This window comes from Serinus canaria, chromosome 2 (assembly GCF_022539315.1).
Source record: "Serinus canaria isolate serCan28SL12 chromosome 2, serCan2020, whole genome shotgun sequence".
In the NCBI taxonomy this organism is placed as follows: Eukaryota; Metazoa; Chordata; class Aves; order Passeriformes; family Fringillidae; genus Serinus; species Serinus canaria.
The window spans coordinates 47847544-47867453 of NC_066315.1; the positions used below are offsets into that span (position 1 = coordinate 47847544).

General features: G+C 35.5%; 1 protein-coding gene across 1 annotated transcript; it reads left to right on the forward strand.

Annotated features, from left to right (window-relative positions):
- The first annotated feature begins 952 nt into the window (after positions 1–952).
- On the forward strand, positions 953–17058 carry NME8 (NME/NM23 family member 8). The gene is made up of 15 exons (XM_050971210.1): positions 953–985; positions 1079–1136; positions 2046–2152; positions 3182–3253; positions 4293–4409; positions 5338–5404; positions 6608–6684; positions 7922–8014; positions 10004–10152; positions 11436–11614; positions 13155–13299; positions 14102–14206; positions 14927–15075; positions 16110–16254; positions 16836–17058. Exons 1-15 carry the CDS (start codon positions 953–955, stop codon positions 17056–17058), a joined length of 1719 nt encoding a protein of 572 aa, XP_050827167.1.
- The last annotated feature ends 2852 nt before the right edge of the window (positions 17059–19910 follow it).

The window sequence follows — 19910 nt, forward strand, 5'->3', positions numbered from 1 at the left end:
GGATAGGAATTAATGCCATGCTTTGTACCACCTCCTCATTTAAAGTCTTTGAAGAAAGCCTCCATTTAAAATTTTAATTCTTACTGACACTCTTATATGAAATGTGAAACAAGAACAATGGTAAGAGCTCTCATATTGTCTTCTGCGCCTCAACCTGTGCTGTGAAGGGAAAAGCTTTGGTGAGTGTATCAGGATAGTTCAATCCTGGACATATTTGCTGGGTGACTTCTCAAATAACAGTGCCAGAGGAGGTCATATTCTCGGGGGCTCTATCATTTTCCCTCAGGCAAAGACCACCATCTTAACCATCTTAAGAACTCTAGAAACTCAGGCTGCCCATGCTGAAGTCAAACTCCATCCACATGTGTATCAGAACTGTTGTTCTGTCTGGTTCACAGTTAATTGGCTATCATAGAAATATGAAGGACATTATTTATTAATGACAGAATGATGAATGTATCAAGATTCAGTTTGGGAGTTTAGTTATGGGGCACAAGTAAGTCATTGCTTTTTATGTATCCCAGCAGACAGGAAGACTGATTTGATGTTATTAGAGTTGAAGATCTTTAATCAATATTTTTCTGAAATGGTCCAGTGTTACAGCAGCTGTCATCCCATCAAAGTGCCTGTGGCTATTCTGAGCAGAGTGATTTTAAGCTTGAAAGATTGTTGAGGCCAAAAATTTTGCACACCCTAACATATTAAGATACTAATTTTTTTCCATTTCTTGTGCCATGGGGTTTTGCAAACAAGTTGTATATTTCTCCACAGAATTCCAAAGTGGAATATTAACTACCATCATTGTAGGGGCTTCAGTTGAGTTAATTGCAAAGGGAATCAGAAGACAGTGATACTTTGAGAACCATAAAAATCAGTTCTGTATGTCACATGGTCTTTTAAGTAACTTCAATTATGCTTTGGATTTCAATATTTTTCTTATAATCACAGGGAAATGGCTGGCAAGAAGAAAGAAATTCAGCTCCAGGTATAAATCCTAATTACTTGAACAACTTTAGAGGGAAATAGATGCTTTTTCGGCCTTTTTAGATTGTTAAAATGTTAATTAATTTTGTTTCAGACCTTAATAACTGATCAAGAGCAGTGGGATGAAATGCTGCAGATAAAGGGCATAGTAGGTACTAACAGCTAATTTTTTAATCTTTCATGGATATATGTGCATGTTTTCATATTTATATACTTATTTAGATAGATACTCTAGAAGACTAGCACCATGTCTTTTAAAGAAAGGCTATATTAATAAATATTTATAAAGATATATCATAGAGTCATTGAACCATATAATTCTTTCATTTGGAAAAGATTTTTAAGATCATATATTACAATTATGAATATACAGTATCTTATATGATAAATACTCATCAAAATAATATTTATTTAAGTCTTACTTTAATATACTGCTGTACACCAATGTTTAGAAAATACCTTTCCAATATGGTATTCTCCATGGTAGGGAGTTGGATGCTTCTGTGTGTAAAATCTTTCACAGACTAAATAATTATTGCAGCATTCTAGAGAGGGCATGTACCATGACATGCCTTATTCCCAGTTTTCAGTTCATTTAGTCCAATAACTGTCTCCTAGGTATCCTAGGAACTCTTTTTCGGTAAAAGGAAAAAATCTGTAACAGGATCATATCTGCAGAGAGATAGTAATAGGCAAAGGCTCAGGGAGGTGAAAATCCTGTAGAATAAAGGTCTAGATAAGAGTGAAAACCAACAGTGGGAAAGAAGAAGAGAAAATAAAAGCAAAAGGAATATGAGAGAAAAGTTGCTATTTGGATTAATCAACTCAAAGAGTATTCTGAAGTAGGTTTCCAATATCAAAAGTAATTGAAATTAAAGAGTATGTATTCAGTAATGTATCCACTGAATCCATTGATGAATTCATGATACAGTCATTCTCTAGAAGCGGACTGAAAGATCCATGTGAATGCCTTCCCAGCGCTGCTTCAGCACAAACATAAATGTCTCATTTTATAAGTTCCTCAAGTCATCTGTTTTTAATTCCAAACTATTGCATTTTAGTAATAGATGTGTATCAAGCTTGGTGTGGTCCCTGCAAAGCTATACAAAATTTATTGAAAAAACTAAGGATCGACTTTAGTGAAGACAATGTGCTACATTTTGCCGCGGTAAGGACACAAATCCTGTGTATGACTATATTTACATTTTGATTTAAATATATCTTCTGATCTGCATAGGCAGAGATTTCATTTTACTGTCCCTATACTGAGTTGCCATAATTTTGGCCTGGTTGCTTTGCCTGCATATGTCCCCATAAGACTTGATTTAAAAGTAAATTAGAAATTGTAATAAAATATGTAAGAAGCTATAGTAAAAAAGAGCTGATATCCCACAACTTTTGTTTTCCTTGATGGGATTGCAGAAATATTCAAAAGCCAGACTATACGACTGTTAGTTTTAGGTCTCTGCATTATGAACTCTTGCATTTAAAATTCTTATATCCCTGAAAAACTGTTGCATCTTTTTTGCAAATGTTACCTTTTATTTCATTTTTAAGAAAACAAAAAGGAGGAAATTTTTAAAAAATCACAAAACTGTAGAAGTAAAAATAATTGTTTACACTAGCAGTATATATATGAGATATGAGTGCATCATACCTCCTATTTAAGGCAGATAAATTTGCTTCCAAGACTCAGTTTATCCAATATGTTGACCAAGTTTATCGTTTTTCAAGTTGGTGAAAACTTAAAATTCCACAATAAATGAACTTTTCAGTAAAAACATGAATTTTTTATACATGAAAAAGGCAGGGAGTTATGCTCCAAGGCTATCTCCCGTGCTTTCCTAGAGCTGACCACCTTTCACAAAAAAATTAATACACTGGATAAGCTCTTCCATCAAGACTACATGGGCTACTCCTTAATTTATATTTGTTATTATAACCTACATGAGAAAATAGTATCAAGAGAAGATATTTTTCCATGATTCATTGGTGTAATACAAAGGGAGGACAATCCCATATTACCGAAACCAGTTCTTTCTCATCACTATAAGGACTGTCACTTGTATTTAGAACTGCAGTTTTAATTTGCAACACCAAAGTATTTAAGAGTGGGGTCTTCCTGTGAGTAAAAATGTTTTCTTTATATATGCATGCTTACTTATGTAAGCAAATAATGGTTTTTGTCTGACTTCAGGCAGAAGCTGACAACATCGAAATTCTGAAACCATTTAGGAGGAGCTGTGAACCTGTGTTTCTTTTTAGTGTTGTAAGTACATCGCATCAGCCTCTTTTAATGTGCTGCCTACTTCTGCCTTAACTTTTCAGTAGATTTTAAAACAGATGTGAAGCTCTACAAATCCTATCTTTACATTTTACATTATGTAAGATAGTATTATCTGATGTTTGCTTGAGCCATTTTCCATGCCTGAATCTGGTGATTCTCAAGCACATTTTTGTTGTAGCTGTTGCACATATAGCCACAGAAGAATTGTGGTAGTCACTGTTTTGGTAGTTAGTGAGAAATCCAGGTAAGCTTTCCAGGTTTGCCTTACATAAAGCAGCTACATGTGGTTACACTGAAATTATTATTTTTGCACTTTTCATAATGGAAAGAGAGTTTACATTTCCTGGCATTATAAGATTTTTAAGATAACAGATTAAATTGTGTTTTCATACTTGAGGAACTGTAGCAATTAATCATATATTTATTATCTCTCGTTGATGAACACACAAAGCTGCTTCTCCTAGGACGCAGCTGTACCACACTGCTCACTTAAGAAGAGATGGGAGTTATTTTAACTTGAGGGTGCCAGGATCTGAATTTCCATAAGTGAGGACCTAAAATAATGACATTTTCAGGACTCTTTCAAGTTTGAATCTGAATGCTGCCTAGAAATGTTAGCAGTATTTTTGGTCACCATTAGCTTCACTACTGTGCACCTGAATGTGGTAGAAAATGCAGTGAAAAGTCATTTTCACAAAAAAAAAAGATGGAAAACTCCATGTTACAGAAATTAAGAACAATTAAAATCCATTTTTGCATTTGTTTCCAACTGTATTATTAGTATTGAGCCTAGAAATAAACATGGAAAATTTGGTAAAGAGGGAAACAAGGAATTAAATGCACAAAAGTTTCATTCAGAAATAATAGATGCAGTAGTAGCTTTGGTATTTCCTTCAGTAGGCATAAGAAATGATCATGTAGCTGGAAAAAATTAGCAAGATATTGCACGTTTCAAAAATTCAAGTAAATGTGTAAATAAAGTGATGAAAACTCACTGTGAGTGTTATTTTTTCTTCAACAGCATGGTAAAATTATTGCAATGGTGAAAGGTGTAAATGCTCCTCTCATAACTAAGATAGTAACAGATTTAGTGCAAGAAGAGAGGGAAATTGCAGCTGGAGAGAAGGAACGTGCTCAGGTACTCACAAACCAGATACTTATGCATAAATGTATATTTTTATTACACTTACACTGTTTCACTAAATGCCTATGATGGTGTTTAGATAATGCCTAATTTTCCACATTTTGGTCCTAACAATAAAATTATATATATGATGCCCCTTTTTTTTTTTTTTAAATCAAGTAAAATTATCTGGGTTCTAAGACACTTTTAAAGACCATCTATCCCAACCCCTCTTGCCACAGGCCAGGCAGTGGCACCTTTCACTAGATCAGTTTGCTCAAAGCCACGGGGATTGGTCTGTACCTAATGAATCCAGTTTGCTACAAAACACAAAGGCCATTCAACAGGTGTATTCTATCACCTTTGAGTCCTGACTTCCAGGTAACATGAGGACATAAGGATAGCTCAGTCTGACCTCAATAGCCTGCACTGTGAAAGATCCCACTGTTGGAATTCACAGTAGCAGCAGAGTCAATCCTCCTTAGTTGCTTGTTCTCCTCAAAACTCCCAAATTTCCATTATGGTACTTTATATAAATTTAACAAATCTACAGGTTAGCCTAACAATGGAAGAATTTGAGAGATGGATGAAATGCCATTAGCTCATAAATGTTTCAGTAATCTCTTTTCTTTCAGGACTAAGTATTTTTTATATATAACTTAGGAACTAAATCATATGAAACAAAGACATGGGAAATAATCATGTCTCATTGCCTGTTTTGTTTAAATGGAGATGAAATAACTCCACTTAGAGTAAAAAGAGCTTTTTAACAAACTGAAATTCAGTTAAAGAAAATCACACTGACAAAAGGTCCTTCTAAGAATTGTTTGTTTTCCAGGGTAGCAAAATTAAGATAAATGTATTGTAAAGATGTGACAGCTGTGTTTGGTGACTTTGCTTTTGCACTGGTGATGCACTTTTACTCCATTTGCAATTATCTTAGCTAGAAGAAATCGTTTTTCATGATGAAGGTTCATCAGACGGGTCTGCCGAGGAGGTTGTAGAGGAGGGTAAATATATTTGATTTATTTTAAAAATGTTAAGGGAAAGAAAGAGAACAAATATATTTTGATTAATAATTGTCTCTCTCTAGCACTAATAGAACTTCTTTTGGGTGTGTGAACAAAATTGAGCTCTCTTCTGTAAGGAATTCATGTACTGGATTGTCAGCATCAACATTTTCACCCCCACACTGGGAACCTTCAGACTTTAGACAGAAGTGATGTGTGCCAGGGAATTTTCCTGTGTAAAGTTAAGGCCTGAAAGTCATTTCTACGCAGTCCCTGCATGAGCAGTGTACTTCTGTTGAGGTGGAATACCAAGATGGGGCCAACCTGAGAGGATTGTAAGAGTTAATCTGTGAGTCAATGGCATGCCTTCTCACAGATTACTCTTTCATCAGATTAGATTTAATAACAGATTTTTAAAAGTACATAAATCCACAGTAGTAGGATAAGCTTCCAAAAAGACTGAAAAATAAGCACCATCCTGATAAAAGTCCTGTCTGTGATTTATCTCAGGTTTTTCATTAGCTGAGACCTGCATCTTTTCTATTTTTATTGTTATCTGTGGTTACTGAATGTTCCTACTGCTTCATCTATGCAGAGAATGCCATGCTACAACCCCGAGTTGGAACTAGTCCATCCTCTCCTTCTTCTTGACCTTGCTTTTTCTTTTCCCTGTGAGAGGCATTAGATCACAGTCATGGCATCCCTTTTCCTTCCTCTTCATGTTTTGGTTTGTTTTGGTTTTTTTTTTGTTTAAATTGTATGGTTCAGCTGACAAATTCCTGATGTCAATTTTAGCCTATATTTTTTTAATAAACCCTGTGAGACCTAGAAGTATGGTATTATCATTTAGCAATTATCTACAGACTTCATACAAATCCCCAAAATCTAAACATGATAGAAAATCAGAAAACAGAGCTTAAGCTCTGGTTCAGCTTCAGGTTAGGGGATCTCTCAGACACTTTAATACACTAACATTTAGCAGGAGTATTTTCCTTAACACATGCAGTTGCTTAAGTGTTTATAGTATTGGTAAAAAATAGTAGTCTGCTGTTTCCATTATCACTATCTTAAATTATTCTACAGTTTTTGGGATCTGATTGAGTTACAGTCAAATGCTTAACTGTAAACTTCAGGTTGAGTAAAGATTATTCCCTTTATTTTGGTGAATGTATTACTTAGCACATCATTTTTTCCCTTTTTCAGAAGTAATTACTTATTCTGTTGGAATTATAAAACCTGATGATGTATTAGCAGGACGTGTAGAAGAAATTAAAAGAAAGGTAGAGAGAATTTTAAAATATTCCTTTATTCTATTTATTTAAGAGACATAATGGCAAAATGTAAGGTTAAGTAGATCCTAATTTATGCCCAGACTTTGGAACACAATCTCATAAAGCTTCTTTGCTAAGGATGATAAAATCACAATAATTTTTACCTGAAATAATATGACAGTCAAATTTATATTATTGCTTTAATATTCTATGCCAGCAGAGGTTAGACATTGGTTCATACTGCTTCTGTTATGAAAAAATAAAAAGCCTTATAACAAAATTTATTAAGACCAAACTAAAAGAATTTTAATAAGTATTATATCAGGGATAGTGATCTTTGCAGGAAGGGGAATCAGAGTGCTATATGGATTGTTTCTGCAATTACTTTACCTTAGCTGGAAAGGAAGGAAGCTCAGTAAAGGCAAAAAAAAAAATAAAAAGGACAAAAACAAAAGGCAGTGCTTGAAAAGAGTTTAGCTGGAGCAGCTGCTACTTGGCTCATGAGGTAGGTTCTCCAACACAGGATGCACAGCCAGCCTTGTCAGGGCAGGCTGCAAACACTCAGCAGCACCACAGAGGCTTTTACAGACCAGAGTGCTGGTACGCAGGTTAATTTTGGTGTATCATCAGTACTGGAGCTGGATACTGCCTTGGCTCTTAAAATACCAGTATATGGTACAAACCTCACACCAATGGACCGTGAACTTTGATTTGTGCTCATCTCTCACAAATGCTTGCATTTAGTGCAGTAACCTAGCTTAAAACAGAAAATCATAAGGTAGACACAATTTTTTTCTTATTTGCCGTTTCTAAAGCCAAGTAGTTTGACCTAATACAACAACTGTTAACAAGTGCACATTTATGTGACTACTATGGTTACAATATGATTTATAGTTCCTTGCAACATGAATTGCATGTTAACCACTCACAGTGATCCAAAGGAGTTTAATCAATGTGAAATAAAAGGGATTATTACCTACTGAATGAATGTACTTCATACACTGAACTGCACTTTATTTTTTCTCAAACGTTAACTTAGGTGTATTGTAATCCTGAATTTAAGTGAAGTGCTTTGAAAGGCTGGAAGTTCCATTTAGACAAAGATAGAGATTATATTTTGAATATTTCAAAGAATTTAAATTTTAAGATAGCTTCCAAAACCAATCAATCTTTAGATTTACAATAACATATGATTTTGTACGTATGTATTTTCAAATGCCCCTGAGTAATAACTGAATAATTGCAGATAAGAGATGCAGGATTTGGCATTGAAGCAGATGAGGAAAGAATGCTTACTGAAGAGCAAATCAGAGTATTTTATTCCCGGAATAAAGATGAGGTAAAACCAAACTAAAAACATAAATGAAAGGATCAGGTAAAACATTTAATTGTTAATAGATGTGCTTGCAAATCTCTGTATGGTAAATTTTAGGTATATTGAAGAACTGAATTAATGTAGATTTAGTACACAAAAAAAAAGAGATATTCCCTCTCTCTTTCACTGACTCATATAAATATCATTATGTAGCAATCTAATATTCCAACCAAATTAAAATGACCTCCAATTAAATACTAAAAGATTTAGTTCTTCTTTCTGTTATCTAAATGTGGATAATTCTTAGACATGAAGCTAAATTTATAACACTGTTTATCAAAATAAAATTATATTGATTTTAAAATGTGTTATGACAGGCCTAGTGACCTTTGTAGGAAAGAAAATTAGAGTGCTGTATAGATTATTTCTGCAATTACTCAACCTTGGCTTTTAGGTGCTGAAATATGGCACAAACCCAAAATCCAGTGTCATTTATGTGAGAGTGTATATCTATTTGACATATATTATTCCAGCCAGAAAATAAGTGATATTACATATTATACATTGCTTTTCTTTCCAGATTTTATCATGGGGTTGTTCTGGGAATAAATATGTGCATAGGCAGAGCGGGAAAGCATCTCAGCCAAAATCTATGGGGTTTTGTGCCTTGTCCTATATTAGGGAACAAAAAATAGCTAAAGACAGAAAGTTCAAGAAAATAATGAAATTAGGCTGTCCACCATTAAATGGCCGTGGTCTGGCAAACTAGCACCTGGATATGGTCATATTTTCCAGCAGTGTGATAACTAAAATTAACTCTTCAGAAGGATCTGAGACAAAAAATGAAGTTCCTTAGCAAATATTTTTACCTTCTGCTATATGTGTAAGATAGACAGATGCTGGAATGATATTCAAACAAACAGTTTGTTTGATTTTATTAGAGGTAGCAATGGAAGGGTTCACGTAATCTGAAGGAGAAGGTGGGAAGGTGTTCCTGTGGCATTCCAAATGAATAAGAGTGAGATGAGATGGCTCCTACTAAAGTCAGAGAGAAAAAAGAAAAATGATAGTAATCACAGATGGCTGCACTATGGTTTAAAAAGGAAGTAATGGGGAGATCTTGTAAGAAACCATGAAGAGCTTGGTTTTAGCAAAGCTGGGATTGTAGGTTAGATAGAGCCAGTTGTGAAACAGAGGTAAAAGTAACTCATCTTCATGGGAATAGCAGCCAAATTTGAAACTAGTTTGTTCATCTTGGGAAATGGGTTAAGAAAATTCATAGATGTGATGATAATTGAAAGAGAAAAGCAATTAATTGAAAGCATATATGTGAATACTTTATCCTCGTACTACTAAAGGAAAAAACTATCATATACAATGACATGGCTGGCTGATAAGGATTTAGTCAAATATTTAAAAGGAGAATAGATATCCTCAAGAAAAAGGTGACATACAAAAAAGAAATAAAATTAACAATTCACACCATAAGCTGCAAGACTTGTTTTTCTGATGGAAATGTACTTTTATAGGATTGTAAGTTGAAACTGAAGAAGTGAAAAGCACATAGCAAAGGAAATGAAGGGAGAGCCTACAAATGTCTTGCAAACAGCTCAGTGTTCTATACTTATTGCTACATGATTTTTAATTTCAAAAATTATCCATGGAACTGTGTTGCAGTTTCTTATGTCACACTACATACTGTATTACAAGCATAGCAAGTGATCACATTGAACTTCTAGATAATTTTCTTCATTCTTCTCATTTGCATTTTAACTTGGAAGAACATCTAGTACTTGTTTAAAGCAGTTATATGACTTTATCTCAATTTACTTTCTTTTTGGACATTTGATAATGTTGTCTCAAATGATTGATAAAAAAATCTTCCCAAACAATATATCAGAGTTATGAGGAATGTATTTGAATGAATGAATTACTTTAAAAGCATAATTGTCTCATTTCCAATGACAAACGCAGAGTGCCTGCAATTCACAGGGGGGAATTTTTTTTTTTTAGCCTGACTTTAACGCATTCGTTCAATTCATGATGAGTAGACCATGCCATGTTTTGATAATCTCTAAAAAAGAAGCAACTGGTGCTATTCCTCATTGGATAGAACTACACAGAACAAGTGAACCTGGTGAGCCTGAGCCTGAGCAAGTCAAGTAAGTACCAGTGAAAAATGTGTATGTGTAATTCACACCATAAACCAAGGCACGTTCTTACAGATGCGGATGTGCCCACGTGTGCAGGTCCAGGGAGCAGGCAGACTTCTTTGCCTAGTCCTTCACAGGACCACCATGAGAGATGCAGCCCCAGTTCTCATGGGAATTCAGAAATTCCTTGCTTCCTAGTTAAAGATGACGAGCCAAGGTCATTGATCTCTTTGAACTCACCTTCAGTGCATTCTCAGAACAATGGGAACAATGACACACGTCAAGATGGTGTAGATGTAGTCCTTGCAATTCTAGTTCACCTGTGCCACGGGACTGCCTGCACTGCCTGCACTGAAGGTTGCACTCTTTCCTGTGTTTACCCCTATGTTCCTTGGGAAGCTGTAGATATGGCCCAGGACAGACCAGGGCATGCCTGAGACATGCTCTTCTCCCTGGGAACACTGTAAAAGCCAGCAGAGAAGGGGAAGCATACTGGGTTGATGTCCCCACCCTGGTCCAAGATATGAAAAAATTTGTAAGGATTAGCTGTTCACAACCATGGTGTCTTGAAATGTGTGGTTTTCTTCTATACCAAGGGCTTGAGGAGAATTTTACGGATGATAGTTGTATACACAGCCTCAGATAAGAGAGTACTCACAAAAATTCAAATATCAGATCAAGTTTTATATTTAGACAAGACATTTACTTAATGCAACCTGAGCTTAAATACTTTGTTCAAAAAATTAATTTGTTATAGTAATTGATATTTTTATCAGTGCCGGCTGCATCCCTTTCTGCATTAATTAAGTACAGCTGGGGAATACTGCATTTTCTACAAGTGGCCAAGAGGGACTTTATTTACACAGCTAAACAAACAGGCAAGAAAAAATGAAAAGGGTCTCTGTTATGAACAACTCTGTAATGCTATCATTTTTATGATCATGCTGTACATAAAGCACAAGACTTCTATTGCTCATTCATTATACACTGTCCACTTGTCAATAGTAATTCTATCTCATGAAACAGAGAAACAATTTTGGATAAGCTAGAGGGGAATTGTTAAAGCAGCCTGTCTGAGGTTTCTCCTTCAGAGCACATGAACATGCACTTTTTGAGAAGATTAATAATTGTCTTAGAAATGTTACTTAACTTATGAATCTGAATTTAATAAAAACTGAGTTTCACATTCTATTCTTATGTTTTACTAAATTTTAAGAAAGTACGTCTTCAAAAATTCAGCTTGTTAACACTAAGCAGTGACTTAAATACTGTATTACTTCATGTTTCATCAGGTTGCCACCACTCAAGGAAACTGAGAGTCTGGTAAATTTATGTGATGTGCAAGACAGTATTGAAGATGCCAGCAGACAGCTTGCCTTCTTTTTCCCAAATTTTCATATTGAGGAGGGAGGACATCACGCTGAAAGGACTTTGGCCATAATTAGACCTACTCTCTTGAAGGAAAGGCGAAGTAAGTGTTAATACCTGTATTTTCTATCAAGGGTATATAAAACTCTCATATTTTGAATTTTGAATTATGAATTCTAACTCAATTAATGATTTTTTTTTTTTGGTTATACTGTCTCTCCAGCATTAGGCCAGAAGTAATCTTTGGAATGAAGTTATGAAGTTAATTGTTATAGGAGCCTCCTTGAGCCAGATCTCATAAGCTCTTGGAGGTCTATAACACACCTAAGATAGCTCAACTACCCTTGGAGGCATAAAAATCAGCAGGATGGCTTCTGTTGCAGAGTTGGAAACAAAAAGGTTTAATAAAAGGCAAAATAACAAACAGAGAAAATCCGAGCCAGGTGCCAGGGTTTCTTGCTCCTGGTAAAACACCTTACAAAAGCGATTAGTTTCTTTTTCTAGTAAATTGCCCAGGTAGGACTTTTTGGCTTCCGACCAATTAGCTGTCCTTAAGTCTGAGGTGAAGTCCCCTAGGCCTATGAGATGCCTTTTTCACATAATCGAGGAGAGAAACTTCTGGGCTTCTTTCCTTTTTGAGGGGACAAAGGATAGTTTTTTCACTCCTTCAGCAGGGGGCACACTCCTACAGTTAACGTTTTTCATATATTGAGAATGCAAATGTCAATGATATTTTGTTCCTTTGCTTAATTTTTCAAGAAATACTGCAGATGAAATATTTCTAGAAGACCTCTCTGAGAAGCTCATATTTTCTAGTGTAGTATACAGGACTAGATTTCTCACCATAATAAAGTAGCTGATATTCTTGAATAGCTGGCTCAGGATAGATCAATGGCAAGGGGAAAAATATCTAACCTAAGATGTCCTATGCTGCATGAGGCAGTGCTGCTCAAAGGCAGTTCTAAACAGACTTCTACAGACTAAATTTAAAAATCTACCCCATTACATGTAGCTTCATCCAAACAAGTTTACTTTTCTTCTCAGTCATACATTTACATTTCTTTCTAGATTTCAGATAGTATTTTTATTTCTAACCTGAGAATCCCTGTACTTGGGCAATATTATGTGCAGAGAGCTGAAAGACTACAATTTTGATCTTCCCTTGTGAATTTATGTTACTTTTGGTTGTCTAGCATGTTGCTTAGAGCAGCAGTTCTGCAGTTCATGTTTAAGGAATTACACATTAATTTTGTAGGAAATTTTGACTTGTGCCAAATACTGCTTACTTACCCATGTGGTCTTGTAAGACTTAGTTAAATAAACATTTCACCTATTCAAATTCCTTAGACCTTCTTTTTGCTGGTAGTAACATGTTTCTCATCATATTTGTCAGTCAGGATCTCCTACCGAGATTTTTAAACATGAGGAAGCCTAAATATGATGAGGATCAGTTTTCTGAGTGTCCAGGCAACTAGTGATGCCTCCTAGCAGTTGCTTTAAATGTGTTTTCTGTTCTTTAGTTAGGAAAAAAATTCACCCATTAAAAATTTAACATTAAGATTGAAAAGCCCATGTCATTTCTCTACAAGTGTTCAAATGAAAGAATGGATGGCAATTTAGCATTATTTAAATATATTTAACAGATTCCATCATTCAAAAGATACAGGATGATGGTTTCCAAATAGCAATGCAGAAAGAAATAGTTCTATCTGAGGACCAAGTACGTACATTTTACAAAGAGCATGTAGATCAAGACTACTTCCCAGTCCTTCTAGAGCAAATGACCAGGTAAGACTGAAATTTTCACAATAAATAATTGTTGAATAAGAGACTCACAGAATGGTTTGGGTTGGAAGGGATCATTTTTGCCTATCTAATTCCAATCCCCTGCCACAGGCAGGGACACCTTTAACCTGAGTAGGTTGCTCAGACTCCCATCCAACCTGGTGTTGAACACTTCCTGGATAATACATGGCTGCAAGATACACATGTCTAAAAAGTTTAGTAAAACACAACACAGGAACAGATAACTGCAGACAATGAAATAATTTCCAAGTAAAACAAATTTTAAAAAATCAAACCTTTAAAAGTAACTAGCTATTCCATATTGCTGTATATATGATGTCTCAGTGGCCAAGTCCACTGATTTGAGTGAAAACAGTTTAGGTCTGTTTGAAAATGCTGCATTTAGGTTGTCTGTAGGAGAGCTCTGAAATCTTCAACCAGGCCATGTGCTGGATTACTTGGGGAAGAAAAATAAATCATGTTTGGATATTCTCTTCATGGTTGGGGCATGATCAGTCTTTCTCTGTCTTGCCATTGTGACAAAACACAGTAACTTTGCAATTTAAATTCATATTTAAGCCCCATAAGCTTTTATCAGCCTGTACCTATTTAAACAATCAGATCAGTTTTAAGGTCCCCCAATACTGGGGCTCATTTTCCTAGTCTGGGCTATATATAATCAAATTAGTTTTAAAAAGCTCCAATAGATTTTTTGTTTGTTTGGGGGGTAATTTTTGTTTGTTTGTTTTGGAGTTTGTTTATTTTTGTTTGTTTGTTTTTTAATGCTACTTTTCCCCTTGTACAGTGGTCCAACTCTTGTATTGGCTCTAACACGAGAAAATGCTGTAGCACACTGGAGAAGTTTACTAGGCCCAAAGATCCTTGAAGAGGCTAGGGAAGATCCAGACAGGTAATAGTCACAGAAGCAAACCATCATTCACAGCTTTCAACTTCCCTTCACATTTCTCATCTCATCCCACATTCCAACTAATGTAACTGTAGTGCCACCATCTGGAAACAGACATGCATTTCTGCAGTTTTTTAACCTTTTCTTGGAGGTGGTAGTGTATTACACATAGGAACCTCAGCATTTTTTGAGATATAATGGCCGATAAACAGAATTAAAATCTGAGTTTTAAAAAGTGCAATGAACTGAAAGGGGAACTCTTGAGTCAGAGAAAAATGCTGGTACTACGTATTCTTATAGTGGGGGGGAGGGGGTCTTAAAATACCACCATTATTTTTTCTTGAAATACCACTAAGATTTTTTTTGTCGCTTATTGGAAACAACTTTGCATCAGTAGAATATTTTATTTGTGACTACATTTCTCCTACACAGTTTGCAAACAGACACCTTAGTTCTGCCTTCTTATCACATTGCTCTAGGAAACTGCAATGGTATCACCTTACCTGCTGTTGACAGAAGTGCCATCTCATTAAGATATAAGTGGTATTTCTTGCAAATACAACATAGCCAAGAAGGTGTTTATGTTTCAGGGGGAGGGTGGGTGTTTATATTTCAGATTTCCAAATCAACACTAATTTATACTCCCTGGCTTGAGGCTAATTACAGTTCAGAGCTCAAAATGGCTATGCTTTTAAGTAACTTCACTCCTTTAATGACTCTTAGTTGGCGTGCGCTGTTTGCATTCGAACACATACCTATCAATCAGCTGCATGGCAGCTCTACACCCAGCGATGCTCAGAAGGAACTAGAGTTCTTCTTCCCTGAGGAACATACCTTTGCATTAATCAAACCTGATGCTGCTACTCATAAAGGTATGGCATTTAGAGAGTATGGGCTATAGCTGGTGATGTAATCATTTCTGCAAAGGATTAGCAGTTCACACTGCAGTAAATCACATCAAATGCATTCTTCCGGTTCTCTGAAGTACATTGTCTATGCAGAGAAATTCTTTTACACAGCTTGCATAATTCAGATCAAGATCTCAAATGTGACATATCTTTTGCTTAACCTGCCTATTGGTCTTCCTTCACTAGAATAGTGGTGAATTGAAGAAAGAGAGTTCCTAGCTAAGTTGAACTGTTGAAGGGCCAGGCTTACTTACTTCTGTATACTACCTGCCCAGCATCTTTATTAGTCAAAGGAAAGAGACACTTGCCAAACCTGTATTACTGATTTCAAGCAGGTATCACTACTGACTCAAAAGGGGTCACTGCTCAGTTAGATGCATTCCCATTCACAGTAAGATTTAACTTACTGTTAGTCTAAGGGAATAAGGAGAAAAAAATCAAAATAAAAAGAGCAGTGTGTAGAATTCAGAATCTTGCCCTAAGGATGTTTGCTGCCATTCTTCAAAAATCCTCTACCTAGACCTCCTACTTAGCATTATTCTATTCTGTCCTAACAAATTTTGGTAGTCTTTCTAATGCTAATTCATCATTGGCTTTTGTGAGTCTATCTTCCCCTCTTGTGAAAATCCAGATTGATTTTGGTCAGCCAGCTGATGTTTGATACAGCATTACAACTACAGTCCACATTCTGTTCAGTGTGAGAAATAACAGTGAATGATATTGGCATAGTTTATTAAAATCTGGATTTGATACATGCATCAAGATGGATAATGCAGTGACAATGGTTTCTGCTTATTTTAGAGGACTGTCAAAGTGCTTCTTATGTTGTCCATATTTGGTTTGATATTGTAAGAAGAATTCTAATTGCAATTGGTGAATTTTTTAGAAGAAGGCATCTAGTATTTTCTGAAACTTTTAAATTTTGGGTGTTTGCGGTTTGCATTTTTTGCATCTAAACCATTTCAAATCAAAACTGAACTTGTTTGTTATTCTCCTAGATGAAATCATGAAAAAAGTTAAAGAGGCTGGATTTAGCATCACAAACGTAAAAGAACAATCTTTAACTCGGGAAATGGCTGCACACTTTTACAAGGATCACGAAGGAAAACCCTTTTTTGATGACCTGGTGAATTTTATGACACAGTAAGTGCCTTAGTTTACAGTAATGAGGTATGTAAGTAGACATCACACTTTCTACAGTGCCAACAAAGCATCCTACACCATAACTGGTGAAAGGATTTTACAACCCATCACTCTTTCTGGCAAGTTTAGTGGCTTCTAGCACAGCATGCTCTTCCTTTAGAGGGAGATTTACAATTCCTTCCAAACTTATGGATAGTTTTATTTTGGATTTTATTTTCCCTGAAAAGGAACTGCTTTCCAATGGGATCCTTTTTCTCCTCATGCAGGACAAATATTTTCCTCATAATATTGTTAAAAACAGTATGTATTGTCTTGCTTCAGAAATTATTGTGTGAGAATGTCTTTTGGACAAGAAATCCAAATCCGAAGATCAGATCATCATAATCTCTTTGGCTTCCAAATATGGGATTTTTCCTTAAACAAAACATGCAGAAACAAATTTTAATATTTGAGCAGGTCAACAAAATTAAGATAGTTCAATGCTTACTATAACCTTTCTTGGTACCTCTGACATTAAAGCTAAGTCTGCATCTCAGAAATCTCAGAATAGTTTAAGACATGATTTTATATTGACTTTGCAGGGGTCCATCAGTGATAATGGTCTTATCAAAGGAAAATGCTGTGGAAGAATGGAAGAAACTAATAGGTCCACCTGATCCAGAAGAGGCAAAGAAGACCTGTCCTAAATCAATTAGGGCTCAGTTTGCACACGATATTTTGGCTAATGCTGTTCACGGTTCATCTAATATAGAACAGGCAGAGAGAAGTATTCAATTTGCATTTGGAGAGCTGGATGCAGACTAAACAACTAAGAGACAGTCTCTGAAAACTGATGTTCATGTAATGAGATGGATTTGTCTATGCAACCGCTATATTTAAGACTACATAAACATACTTTTTTTTTTTCAGAGTCCATCCAATTTTAGTTGGGCAGGTTTTGCTATCGGCTCTTCCATATTGCAAAACATAGCAAGGTAACAAGTAACACCTGCTAGGAGTTTGACACTAGTAATGGTTTCTTTATAGAGGCTTAGTAGATTTTTTTTTCTTTAATCATTTTAACACATTTATGCATTTCCAATAATTTCAGGTTTCTAAAGTGTTTTGTGTATAGCTATCTTAAAAAGAACAAGGACAAGGGTCAAGAAAGGGGGTTAAAACACTATTAATGGCATGTCCAATGGTGATCTGGATTGAGTTCTGCAGTTCCAAACATGAGCCAAATGGGGCTCCTGGACCCACTGGCCAACTGTGCATATGTGCATCCCTGGTGAGACTGCTCTGGGCTATTAAGGTCTATTGATTCCCCAGGACCCTGAAAAATATTTGCATTGTTTATTCATCTTTTTCCTAAATATCTTCTAAGGATTACTGTCACAGGTAGGATAATAAACAAAAAGTCCTTCCCAGTCCATTTACTTAATCCAAATATATCAGAGGAACTAAAATATAAAGCCATCTCTTACATAACATCTATTCTTGACACGTGCCTCCTTGCCAAGCTAGCGAGTTCATACCCCGTCCAGTCTAACTTCATGAAGAACACAAATATTATTCTGTAGCTGATGTATCCTCACGTTTGTTGTCTAAGTCTGTTGAAGGTTGAGGTTCTAAAGAATGGCATTCACTTCAAGAAATTTACTTGCATTGTTGATTTTAAGTGTGAAGTCAAGAAAGAATGAACTCCTTCTCATACTTTCTTTATTGTTCCTATTGTATTTAATACAACGAGCTGCTATAAAGACCTTCCTGACAAATATTTCTGTTGTGATGGAGCATTTGTTATTATAGACATTCCTCCAGTAGAAGTTGGACTGAGCATTCTCCTGGTCGCCCATTTTCACCTACAGCTGCTTTACTGCCACAAACTCAGCTTGAGGTTCACTAGCCTGTAGGAGCTTGTAATTAGTGCAGAATTTATATGTCGCCTCACAGAGATGAGTTCTGAGAAACATACTTCAGGATTGCTCTATGATCTTTGGCTTCTTTTTTACTTCAAAAACTCATTAAAACTGTTCTTCCTATCATTATTTAGCACTCTGGGTCTTTTGGGTCCTGGCATGCTGTACCTTAAGCCAAGAAGCAGCCTCAGAAAAGAGCAGATTGCTTGAGTAGTGCAATTTTGCACACATCAATTCACCTCACTACCTCAGATTTTTGGTGGAGTTAATGGCTTCTCAACTAGTGGGACAAATACAAAGCTGAAAGTTTATGTGGATTTATTTTTTGACAGGAGCAGAAATGTTGAAAACAGCAAAGTGCTTTTATATCTTATTAAGAGTCCCTAACATGTCCGCTGGAAGTTCACAAAGAGCTTGATAAGTATCATACAGGGGTGGTGAATACTGTGAATCACTTATTGCTCTGGTGTGAGAAATTTGTTTGCTGTGAGGGTACCATAGCTCTGTCTCTGCCTGTTTAAGTATGGAGAAATTTTGTATACCAAGTTATTGCCCTTGCTGAACCATTATCCTCTATATTGCATCATATCACTCTTAAACAATATAACATTTTTGTCAGTTTGGTTTAACTATTGGATGTTGAAGGATTTTGTCTGTTTGGGGTTCTATATTCATGTGTGTCAATTACAATCCCTGCTTTGTGCTTGATTAAAGGATCCAGTAGATTTCATTGAAATATTATGCATAGATCTGTGACAGTTTTTTCTTCATGTTGCCCAAGTATCCAAACCCGAACTGAAGCGTGGGAAAATTTCATTTATTAATGCTCATCTTCTTCTCCCAAACATGTTCTTGATCTTAAAGTCTTCTAGCAGATTTGGAAAGGAGAAATTTAACAGATACATCTTAAAATAGCAAACATAACCGTTTCATTCAGATGATTAAGAGATTCAGATTTGCAAAGCTTTTATATCTTCAAGAACAGAAGATTTTACATTTGGTACAATTATCAAAATATGCATTCAAAAGAATGGCAATCAAAATACTGTCAGCATTTTTAGAGATTGCTTTGTCTCTTCAAAAATTTAACTCACCCTGTAGGTATTGCATACATTATTTAAACTGCCATCCACTCTACTTTGAAAATTATATTACTGTGATATAGATATGGATGCAGTTTTTAAGAATTTGAACATTTCTGGTGTGATCAGCAATTATTTGATTTAGAGAGTCAGGAGGACTCTATTCCAACATAAACTCCATGAAGTGTCACAGATTAAAATCTTCATGCAATTAAATTTACACAAAATTACTGCATATAAAACTTACAGAAAATCTGACTGTGTCCGTTTACCTCATATCTAAATGCCAGTTCAAAAGAGAATGTGGCCTTTAAAACTGTTTATTTAGAAAACATCTTGTCATTCATCATAGAATTAGGTGGTGCAAAGATTTGATTATAATTCTTCCAAGACTAACAAAAGATAACATAATTATTCTTCTGATTTTTGTCCCAGCAGGAGAGAAATGGAACCACAGGTTATGTTTATTTGTACCACAAACCACATATTTCCTTGTTTAGGAACTCTAATGAAATCATAACCTCACACTAAAGACTGTATTAAAGATCTGTTTCAGTTTAAAATGATAAACAAGGGGGTTATAAATCTCGAAATACTGTTTTAGAAGAAAGTATGTCTGATTGTACTGAGATTTTGTACTGAATTACTACATAAAAAATATGACAAGTGCATA